Consider the following 12,295-nt stretch of genomic DNA (forward strand, 5'->3'; position numbering starts at 1 on the left):
CGCAGGATTCAGCAGTGTGTGTGTTCAAAGGGGTATCCATGTGGGGCTCTCCCAGCAGCTCTGAATGGAAAGATTGTTCTGACATCATACAGGGCAGATCAGTTGTCCTTCAGGATGTCCAGGCAGATGTTACCAAGAGTGTCCATGTTGGGGTGGTAGCAGGGAGAGGTGAGGAACTTCCCTGTGGGCACATTGTGAGGGTAGCCACTGGGGAACTCCAAGGGAGAGCTTGTCTCTCAGGTCTTCATAGATGGTGCCAGCTGCTCTGTGGATGGTCCCTACCCACTTGTAAAGGTTGTCTGAATCCAGGAAGGCAGAGATTCCTTTGTCACCAGACATGAGGAGAGTCATCAGCTCCTATGGTAGCCTCTTGCCCATGGAACTCCGGGTGGTGCCCCTGCTGGGCTTGGCCCTCTTTGGGGCTGCTAGGACTCCTGCTGCAGCTGGGTCGTGGTTCTGGGAGGTCATTTGCTTGGTGCTGGTAGAGGCAGAAACTCAGAAGACTGGCCAAGGACCACCTTTCTTTGGAATGTGTGCAAATATGGCTCCCTTTCAGTCTGTCGGCTATTTAAGCATCGGACAGTGTTGTCAGGTACTGAAAACCTCATCAACAGCAGCAGATCATTGTCAGAGATAGTGTCAGAAGATGAGCCCCTCAGGTCAGAAGGCTTTCAAAATATGACTGAGGAAGAGTTGCCTTCTCAAAGTAGAGTCCACCATAATATACCAGTGGAGTAAAAGCCCTGGGGAGTAAAGCTTCTGGGACCTTCCTTGACTAATAACGGTGTGACTCAAAATTAGAAGAAATATCTGCAAACATCTCAATAATGGAAACTTGAAATTTATGAAATGGGGAAATTGGAAGTCATCAAAAATGAAGTGGAAGACCTAAAAATCAATATTTTAGGAATTAGGTAACTGACATGGCTGGGTATTGGCCATCTTAAATCGGGAAATCATATTATTTAGTCAGTTGTGACTGACAGATTAAGTGGAATGACTTCACATTCATCATTAAAAAGGATATTCCAAGTTCAACTTAAAGAACAATTCTGATTGTGATAGGACAGTATTTAACTGTATTCAAGGAAATCCAAATAATTCAATTTTTATTTAAATTTCTGTACCTATCACATAGCTGGTGATGCAGAAATTAAAGAGTTCTACAAATATCTTCAGTCTGATATCAAACAAACACACAAGATGCATTACTAAGTACTGGTGATTGGAAAGTAAAAAATGGAAACAAAGAAGGAAAGGTAGCTGGAAATTATTGCCTTGGTGGGGGAAAAGAAGCCAGATATCACATGATAGAACTTTGCAAAACTAATGACTTTTTCAGTACAAATACCTTTTTGCAACAATACAAAAGGCAAGACTATACACATGGATTTCTCCAAATGAAATACACAGAAATCAATTGGAGTATATCCTGGGGAAAAGACAATGGAGAAGGTTACAATATCAGCAGCTAAAACGAGTGCAGGGAGCAATGGTAGAAGAGATTATCAAATAAGTTCTATCAAATAAGTTCAGCCTCTAAATCTTGGTCCTTGTACATTTTAGAGTTCAGAAAAAAACCCAAGCAAAATACACTCAGCATATCCTAAACTAAAAAAAAGAAACATAAAGAAAAAACTCAAGCTACAATATAGAAAGATTCTATGAGTAAAATATCAAATGATTCAGGAAGCATCAAAGAAGATAGAAAGAATATACAGAGTCACTGTACCCAAAGACTTAGTCAACATCCAGCCATTTCAGGAGGTAGAATGTGAACAAGAATCAAGAGTAATGAAGAAGGATGTTTGAGGAGCCTCAAAGAAGGAATCACATGGAAATATTTCAACATCCTGATGAAGCACTGGAAACACTGACTTGTATGTGTGGCAGGAAATGTTGGTAAAAATAATCAAACAACAGGACCAAGCAGGAATCAAAAAGGACATTGGATAAGAGCTATCATTGCTAATACTTGGTAAAACTAGAGTTTACCAGAAATATATTTACTTATTTTTGTTTCATTGATTATGCAAAAGCATGTAATTGTACAGATAATAACATATTATGGATAGCCTTGATAAGAATTGGAATTCCAGAGCACTGTGTTGTGCTCATCTATGCAGCTTGTACATAGATCAAGAGGCAGTTGTGGTCAGAGAACAATGGACTACTGCATGGTTTTACATCAGGGAAGGTGTGGGTCGGGGTGGTATTCTCTCATTATACTTGTGAGACTATGTGTATACTGAGCAAACAACCAGAGACATTAGATTATAGGGAGAAGAGTGTGGCATGAGTATATGCGGTACATGTGTTTTATCATAGTATGTTTTTGTTTTGTTTTTTGAAGGATGCTTATTTGGCAGTACCAAGGAGAAGAAAAAAGTTATACAGGATAAAAAAATATTCCTAACAAATTCATCCTTCACCTATCACGAAATTCACTGCTATTGAAACAATCCTGACTCATTTCAACCCTATAAGAAAAGGAAGAATGGCCCCTATGGAGTCTGAAGATGTAAATCTTTATGGGGGGGGGAAGCGTCATCTTTCTTCCGTGGAGTGGCTGCTGGTTTTGAACTGTTGACCTTGTTAGCAGCTCAAAGCATAATCTGCTATGCCACCAGGGATCCTTTTTGATCTACCACAGTCTTCCTTTAAATTAGTACTTTTATCCTCACCTCATAATACAAGATTCTTAAAACAAGTGAACACCATCGTGGCCTTTTGAACCATATTTTAATTATCTCTGATAGTTGGATAAAATATATTGAGAAGAAACCCACAGGCACATTTCTACCTTGTCTACAGGGTCACGATGAGTCAGAATCAACTGGATGGATGTAACTGAGAGTAGATTTGTTATCCTGTATTTTAGGTTTATTAATTGGCCATGTTTATTCTTGAAATTATTGGAAGTAGTTGTACCAGGAAACAGCTTCTGTTTCATAATCTGTGTGCCTGAGAGTTTGTTTATGTGTGTGTGTGTGTGTGTAAATTCTGTAATAACCTGAACTCTTAGAATCTCTTCTTTATCTATACCCACTGTCTTTATTTTGAGACCCAGGAGCACAACTTTTAGCCTTAGAACAATACAGACTTTTCTGTTTTATTTATATGCCAAGATACTACATATACTAAAGAATAGATCCTATTTGATAAGATTTCTCCACAGTGAATTCCTAGGTATTAAATATTCTAAAATGCCCTGATAGTCTATTCATAGAAATGTTTCTCCTCAGAGGCCATTATGTAAACTTCCTTTCTTAGCTCCTTCCTCTCTACCCCCTGCTTCTCTCCCGTTCATAAGAACTTTTCTCTGATGGACACTTTGATTGCAATTAATCAGCATATGCCCTCACAGAGATCCCAGAAAGACTAAATGTTCCACTTATTCCTAAACCTTCCTCCCATTCTTCCTAGTAGTTTACTACTGATAATGCTGTCTTTCTTTTCATTTATTTTTTATTTTATTAGAGAAAAGCAAATGCAACGAGGCACAGCCATATTAAATGTTTAAGCCTTAATTACAAATGAAAAACAATAGAATACATCATTACCAAAATAATAGAATACACATATTCTCCTAAAACTTCCTTTAACATAGTCACATAAAATCTTGTCATGAAATATGTGCACAGCAATATTAGTCATGTATAACAAGACAGTGAATAAATTAATTACCATATTTCCATATAGCGAAATCTTGTATATCAATGAAAATAAGCAATCAGAATATACACAAATCATCACGAGTCAATCTCATAAAACTAATGACAAAAAATCAAACACTAAAGAGTACAATTTAAACCACTCCTTTGTCAAAAAGTACCAAAACAGAACTAATTTATGGTAATAGAAATAAAGATACTAGTTGCATTTGGGAGGTAGCAATTATAAAGATGCATAAGGACTTCTAACTGGTCCTTTTTGACTTTTGATCTGGTTTCTAATTACATGATAGAGCTTAGCTTGTGATAATTGATGAGATCTGCACATTTGATATGTGCAATATTCTAGTAAAAGGTTTTAAAATTTGAAGGCAAGGTCTTATTTAAGGTTTGAAAATACACACGATCTCTCTCACTGCAATGAAAAATAAGTGATACAATCTTTTGATTTTAAGAAATCAGTTATTTCATGTCATGTGAGCAGAATCTCACCTATTAAATCAGTAAAGAGTAAAGATTATCATAATGTTTAATCTATTGAGAATGTTGGGGCTCAGGGGATGTACTGGACTATGACATGGGCTGCTATCCAAAGGTACATAAGGTGGTTTGAAACCACCAGCTGTTCCACAGGAGAAAAATGAGACTTTCTACTCCTGTAAATAGTTATAGTCCCAGAAACCCACCACGGTAGTTCTGCCAAGTACTATTGGGTCACCAGGAGTCTGCTTCTACTGGATGGCAGTGCATTTTTCATTTTGAGAATGTGGCATACAGAAACACAACACAACAGACAGCGTGGGTCTCTTTTTACTCTCCCCAGTGACTGAGAACCGATTATAGTAAGGGATCCTATTCGCAGTGTTAATTACAAGGAACCTAGCCTGAGAAGCAGAAATGCTTCTGAAAAGTTACTTTCCTTCCAGAAACATTTGAGGGCACCATACTTTCCTCATGGCGTGCTTCATCTCCGCATTTCTCAGTGTGTAGATCAGAGGGTTGAACATGGGAGCAATGATGGTGTAGAAAAGAGCAAACACCTTATCTTCAGGAAACGTTACAGCCGGCCTAATGTAAATGAACAAAGCAGGCGCAAAAAATAAGACCACCACTGTTACATGAGAACTGCACGTGGACAGAGCTTTGCTGCGGCTCTCTGCGGAGTAGGATCTGAGGGTATACAGTATAAAAAAATAAGACAACATCAGAACAACAAAAGTCACCAAAGCAATTAGGCCTGAATTAGCTATTACTAAGAGACCTATCATGTGTGTGTTAGTGCAAGCCAGTTTCAGCAAAGGATACACATCACAGAAGTAGTGGTCTATCTCATTGGGCCCACAGAAGGGTAAGAAGATGGTGAGAAGAAACTGGCTGGCAGAGTGTATAAAGCCCCCAGTACAACAAGCTATGACAATTGTGTGACACTTCTGCCTGCTCATGATGATGGTGTAGTGCAGGGGCTTGCAGATGGCCACGTAGCGGTCATAGGCCATCCCTGTGAGGATGAAGATCTCAATACCACCAAAGAAATGAGTGGCAAAGAGCTGTGTCATGCAACTGTTATAAGAAATGGTCTTTCTCTCCACCAGCAAGTCAGCCATTAGCTTCGGTGTCACCGTGGATGTGTAGCAAAGGTCTGAGAGAGAGAGGTAATTAAGGAAGAAATACATGGGTTTCTCCAGTAGCTGAGTGCAAGCGATAGAAATCATTATGAGTACATTTCCTACCCAGATAGCAATATAGCAAAATAAAAATAACGCAAAGCAGAAAATTTCTATATTTTTGCTTGTAGAAAGTCCTAAAAGAATAAATAGTGTTACATTATTGTTTTTCTCCATGGTCCAATGTATTTAAAATACATAAATCACCTGGAAATGATATTCATGAACTCATCTTTAGAAATGTTCCTGGAGAAGAATGATGATAACAATCAGTTCAAGTTCTTAGCTGGGCAAAGCTGTCTTCCTTTGAATGTCTTAGAGAATAAAACTCAGATGTTCCATTAAAATAGCTCTCTAGTAACACTCTGTGTCTCCATGTACAAGGTTGATTTCCATTAAATCTTCCAGAATATTGTGATCCATGCAAACCTGAGAAGACATGAAAGGTCTTAATAAAGCAACAATATTATCATTTTAATGTAAGGTCATGTCTATATCCAAAGAGGAAGAGGCTCAATTAGATGAATTGATTTAGTGACTGCAACAATGAATGCAACCATAACAGCAATTGTGAAGAAGATGCAGGAACAGTGCATTGTTCCGTGGCAAATCCGCCTACACTGAGTTGAAAGTTACCTAACAACAATGTAATATATAAAATACAAGTCAGCTTCAAAGGTTGGTGGGTAAATTCTATTATCCCTTTATTCCATTTTCTCATGAATATTTTGCAGTTCCCTCATATTTGGAATGAATCTAACCCTTACCCTATCTGTCTCAAAAAAAAAAAAATAAAAGAACTAAGTATAGTTTAAGTACAGAGTACAAAATAAGTATACACTATTACTTTGAAATTGTGTATAAGATAATATGAAATTACTGTTCTACTAATGGAATATACATTTACCTTAAATCCATTTTCAAATTAGGAAGCATAAAAAATAAAATTTACAACCAAAAAATAAATAAAATTTACTAAGCAAATCCACAGGTCAATTAAAAAATTCTATTACTTTCTGTATAATGTTCTCCAATATGTCTATCTCTCCAGCAGGCAATCAAGTCCTCCTTGAACTTACTGTTCTCTCCATGTAAATTTATCTTAGTCTATAACATTAACATAAAATTCTTTTTTTAACTTTTGTAATTAACTGCTCATTATTAAGACAAAAGTAAAAAGATTTTAACACTATTTATTTAACTTATAATTTAATGTAATCTATATTTTAATTTAATTTCATATTGTGCCACATAATAAGAATGAAGAAGTTTACTCACATGTACTCTTCTGCACTTACTTTGTAATTTCCTTTATACATTTTTATGCCTTCTATTGCTAGTCCAGCAATTCTTCACCTACTTAAACGATTTCCATCAGAATCTTAACTTGATATTTTCCTCAAGACAGTCCTGTGTTGCTGATTGGCCTCACTTTCTATGTCCCAACAATGCATGCAGTGAAAATGCACATTATAAACCACCGTTGGAATTACTGCTGGTTGTGAAACTGCCAGTCCAAAGAAACGATTACAGTTACAAAGAAGAGCTCGAAGGCAGGAGAAGAATTTTCTTTTCCAAAACTAGTCAAACCATGATCTATATAGAGTCTGTATTATAATTATCAAATTATTTCTGAAGAATTCCAGGCTTAAATGTGAAATAAAATGACAGGTATATAACCTGTGCCAGAGGTGCATTCATTTCTTCTCAAAGTCTTGCTTATTTCACACAATACCAAACCAAACCTAGAGTGCCTATTGAGTGGATTCCAATTCATAGGCCTGTAAGACAGCATAAAACTGTCCCATAGGGTGCCCAAGGCTTTAAATTAAGCAGACTCTCACATCTTTCCCACAGAGAGACTAATGAACTGGAACTGCTGATCTTGAGGTTAACAGCCCATCACTTTAACCACTGTGCCACCTGGATTAATTATCTGTCTCCAAGTAACCAATTTACCAATTAGCATCATTTTAAGTCCAAGTGACCCGAGTAACAAATCACATAGATTGTGAAGACTGCCAACCAATGGGAACTGGACAGCACTTAGCTGGAACCCCATTCACTACTCTCCCCAGCTCTCGAGAGACTTGATGCTTGAGATCTGTTTCTATGCAGTCTAAGCATCTTTTCCTTTCTCTACAAACTGAAGAATGAACTAAAGTCTGATCCTTATGTCAGGGAACACGCTTTCACCATTCTTATGTAGTTTATGAGGGTTAGGGTAGGGGTATATGTATTGTATGCTTTACATATTTCCATTTTCTCAGAAAATACAAAATTGCAGAACTTTCCTGTCTTTTGGGTGATGGGTACAAAATGCTTAGTAGGAGAGCTGAGCAACTTCTGTTCATTTGGTTTTACCACAGTCCTGAGGGGAATATATAATTGCCATAGCATTTCAGAAATGAAGCAACTAGGATATAACAAAAGCATAAGGCAGGAACGTGATTACATATGTCATCATAGAGATTACATTGAGGAAAAGAAAGAGAGTGTGATTTTGAAAGGACTTGGGCATGCTCTTTCTTGTTCTCATGGGGTTGTATAAATGCTAACTGTATTATTGCTCATCATTGTGTATCTTAATATTATATTGTTTAACAATTAAAAGGATAGCACAATAAAATGATGAAATAAACATTTAAGGATTGACTATGGCCCCCCAAAAATGAGTCTTAACTGCTGTCCTTGAGATTGTGTCCTTGTTTGGAAATAAAATGTTTATTTAAGTATATTGTCAGTTACCCCTGTGGCTCAATTTTCACTCAAGCAATTCCATCGTCATTAAGTTTATTCCAACTCAAAGCGATCATAAATAGGGGTTCAGAAGCTGTAAACCTTTGAAGGAGCATATTGCCTCATCGTTCTCCCTTGGTAAGGCTTGTAGAGGCCAAAAATAAGTAGGTCTATAACGGGAACAATAACACTAATGGGAAAAGCACACCTTAGACTAACCAAACATGAGAGATCAAAGGGCAGTATTTACCTAAGACACAGTTCAGAAAAGTTGGGAAAGAAGGAGAAATATGAACAGGAAACATGGGATTAAGTGTGGGAAATGATGTTGTTTACATTGAGGAGAATTCGATGCATAAGATGAAACAAAATGTATATAAATTGGTGAATTCAAAATGAATGATCTGTTGTTAACCTGCGCCCAATTCACAAGATACATTTTATTATTTTTATTACTATTTTAAAGTTTAGTATTAATTGGGAGTTAGTGCATATCATTCTGTAGCCCAATCGTCGCAAACAGAATTGTAAAATTGCTACCACAATCAGTTTCCAACCTTCTTTTTATTCCTGGACTCCTTGACTGTCGTCTCCTTTTACCCTCCCACCACCACTGTACCCACCACCCCAAAACCCTTATTCTACTTGCTGTCCCTATAGTTTCATAAATCATGGGTTTCATATCACAAAACACATAAAAATATGTAATACAACTTCATAAGGGTGACGTGCAATGGCATAAAACCTTGGAGATACACCCTAATATAAATAAACAAAAACAAAACAATTCAAAAATACAGAAAATGTTGAAAACCAGAGAGAATCAACTGAGAAAGTTTTAACTGCACAACATACATTTTAAAAAAAGATGTTGTAAGTTAAAGAAGTTATATTAGATCAGTCCTAATCCCTTCTGAGGTTCCTTTTACAAAAGAAGGGACAGACAGAAAAGTCAAACTGAAGCAGGACACACGGAAAGTGGAGATGTATATAACAGGCAAGGAACAAGGGAAGCAGGAAAGACGTGGAGGTTCTTCTGGAGCAGACGCAGGTAGCATGGACCCCCCGATGCCCTGAGTTCACAAAACTGGTCTCCAGAACTGTGAGACAATATGTTTTTTGTTCTTCAAAGCCACCTGATTTGGAAGATTTCGTTATGGCAGCCCTAAGAAACTAAGACAATCATTAAAAACCAAAGTCCAAGACATTGGAAATGAATGCACACTATAAATGCCCTGCCTTCAAAGGACTAATTACCAAAGGATTAAGGAAGATCTACACATAATCAGTCTAATACCTACAATCCAATTGAACTTCTAATTTTTCAAAGTTTCCCTCTTTTCCTGCTAAATGCTTCCCCAAAGCTTGAGTTAGGCATCTCCTTCTTAACTTATAATTTTCCCCATAACATCCCACACATTTGCCTGCTGTTTTCTAACAGATTTATGCTTTCTAGCTATAGTCGTTTACTCAAAAGTTTCATCTACTCAATGACATCTCTTTTCCCTGCAGATAAAGTATTTTGATGAAGATAGATATGGTTATGGATATGGATATGAATATAGATATAGATAGATGATAGATAGATAGACAGTTTTACTGATCTCTTTAGAGAAACCTTGAAATAGTTCCTTAGGGTTGTAGTTTAGGTTCAGATGAAGCTTTCTATACCATAGACAGTCACCGTCTCAGAAACTCACAGGAGCAATTCTGCTCTGTTCCTATTAGATCAGTATAATTTAGAATTCACTTGATGGCAGTGAGTTTGTTTTGTTAATTGTTTTGTTTTTTGAGAAGTGGTAGGCATATATCTAGCTATGTTTACTTTTTTAATTTGTATATCCAATTGTTCTAGCACATTATGGGGAAAAAGCTAAGCGTTTTCTATTATATTTAGATCTTTGTCATAAATATAGACAGGCTATCATTTACTTCTGGGTGTTCCATTTATTATTGATAATTACAACTTCATATGGAGGCTTTAATCTGGGTGATATGGGTTCTGAAATTTGTTTTAATGTTTTACATTTTTTTGGCTATTCTAGTTCCTTTGTCTTTTCATGTAAATCAAGGAACCACCTTTTTGATATCTTAGCAAAAGCTTGTTGAGATCTTGATTACATTATGTTGAACATGAATAAATATGGAAATGGATGCTAGATAATTTGTATGTCTGTGAAATAGTTAAAAGTAGACAAACTAATTTAAAAAAAGAGTTTGGTTTTTTAATTTTTATTTTATTATTTTTTAAATACTTTCATTGGGGGCTCTACATCTCTTATCACAATCCATACATTTCTCTGATGTGTCAAGCACATTTGTGCATATGCCACCATCATAATTTTCGAAACATTCTGTTCCCACTTGAACCTCTGATATCAGTTCCCCATCTCTCCCACTTCCGTCCCCCACCCAACCTCCCTCACGAACCCTTGATAAGTTATGGATTTTTTTTCCATATCCTACATTGTCCTCCATCACCCCTCATCCTCTTTTCCATTATTCGTCCCACTGCCAGGGGGTTCTATCTTCATCCATATGATCGATTCCACTTTTCTCCCCCCACCCTTCCCACATGATGGTGGGACAAGATGGAAGTAAAAAGAAAATAGAGGAAAGAACCAGGAGGCAAAGGACATTTATGGAGGCCTAAATACAGGCATGAATACAGGCATGTGCATATGTAAATATATATATATATTCAGAGGGGAATAGAACTATGTACTCATATCTATATGTTAAGAATTAAGGTTTCAGATGGACCTGAGGCCTTAAGTACTCCCTTAACAGAAGAATACTTTGTTCTAACAATCTGGCATTTTGTGATGCTCACCTTCCTGACATGATCACTGAAGACAAAATGGGTGCACAAGCAAATGTGGTGAAGAAATCTGTAGACAATGGGACATCCCCTCACAGAGGGGTCACACGGAAAAGATGAGACGGTCAAGCTTTAGTATAGCACTGATGAAACACAACTTTCCTCTAGCTCTTTGATGCTTCCTTCACCCCACTATCATGACTTCAATTCCACTTTCAAATCAGATTACACAGAGCATGCACACTGCTACAGATAAGAGGCTGCAACACAGAATAGATAAACCCCTCAGGGCCAACAAGGAGAGCAGAAACAGTGTTTTCCTTATAAATATTTTCTCAGTATAGTACCATATTATTGTGAATAGCCCAAAAGTCATTTAATGCGGTTAACTCTTGCTACACCACCTTAATGTCTCCCCCAAATCAAATGTTTCATACTTTCACATAGATTAGTATTCATTGATGTTCTTCAAACATTAATTTCATTTCTGTTAGTTAATCCTTTCATGATAGAAATGGAAATATAAACTTTTTCTAGCATTTGTATTTTATAATAGGAATTTAGCTGTTAGTCTTCTTGAAGTTAATTGCATGCTTCTTTTGAAAATTATTTTGACACCACACTTTTCTCATGGCATTTTTCATCTCTGTATTTCGCAGGGTATAGATTAGAGGATTGAACATAGGAGCGATGATAGTGTAAAACAGAGCAAATATTTTATCCTCAGGGAAAGTGGTAGGAGGTCTAAGATAGATAAATATTGCTGGAGCAAAAAATAGGAGCACCACCGTGACATGAGAGCCACAGGTAGACAGGGCTTTGCGCCTGCCCTCTGCTGAGTGATTTCTTAAGGTGAATAATATTATCACATACGAAACAACTAAGACAAGAAAAGTTACTAAGGCCACCATCCCTGAATTGGCAACCAAAAGAACACCGATGATATAGGTATCAGTACAGGCAACTTTTAACAAAGGGAAGACGTCACAAAAATAATGATCGATTTCATTCGGACCACAAAAGGGTAATGAGATGGCCATAAACAATTGTGGAAAGGAATGGACAGCCCCACCGGCCCAGGCAGCTAAGACAAGAAGATGGCACCTTGTCCTGTTCATGATGATCATGTAGTGGAGAGGTTTGCAGATGGCAACATAGCGATCAAAGGCCATGGCAGTAAGAATGAAGACCTCAATACTGCCAAAGAAGTGCACAGTAAAGACCTGTAGCATACAATTTCCACGAGAGATGGATTTTTTCTCTACTAGTAGGTCACCAATCAATTTGGGTGTGACACTTGAAGTATAGCAGATGTCCATAGAAGACAAGTGGCTAAGGAAATAGTACATTGGTTGTTGAAAAAGGGTACTGCATCGAATGGAAAGAAGTATCACAAG

The 12,295-nt window shown here is 37.1% G+C and overlaps 2 protein-coding genes and 1 pseudogene across 2 annotated transcripts in view; all 3 read right to left on the reverse strand.

Moving 5' to 3' along the window:
* Positions 1-468, reverse strand: part of LOC105979122 — an 850-nt pseudogene extending 382 nt beyond the window's left edge.
* Positions 469-4,585: 4,117 nt separating this feature from the next.
* LOC101651901 (olfactory receptor 4P4) lies at positions 4,586-5,521 on the reverse strand. The gene has a single exon (XM_004708484.2). The coding sequence runs from the start codon at positions 5,513-5,515 to the stop codon at positions 4,586-4,588; it is 930 nt and encodes a 309-aa protein (XP_004708541.1). The 5' UTR covers positions 5,516-5,521.
* Positions 5,522-11,458: 5,937 nt separating this feature from the next.
* The window catches only part of LOC101651285 (olfactory receptor 4P4-like), a 16,917-nt gene continuing 16,080 nt past the window's right edge, over positions 11,459-12,295 (reverse strand). Inside the window, exon 3 of the mRNA XM_045291103.1 lies at positions 11,459-12,295. Coding sequence (XP_045147038.1) covers positions 11,459-12,295 — 837 coding nt within the window.

The sequence above is a fragment of the Echinops telfairi genome, unplaced genomic scaffold, assembly GCF_000313985.2.
Source record: "Echinops telfairi isolate 266 unplaced genomic scaffold, ASM31398v2 ScPeMD7_60;HRSCAF=208, whole genome shotgun sequence".
NCBI classification, from domain to species: domain Eukaryota; kingdom Metazoa; phylum Chordata; class Mammalia; order Afrosoricida; family Tenrecidae; genus Echinops; species Echinops telfairi.

Excerpts from the sequence above, each read along its gene's own strand:
- LOC101651901 (XM_004708484.2), bottom strand. The coding sequence starts at position 5,515 with ATGGAGAAAAACAATAATGTAACACTATTTATTCTTTTAGGACTTTCT.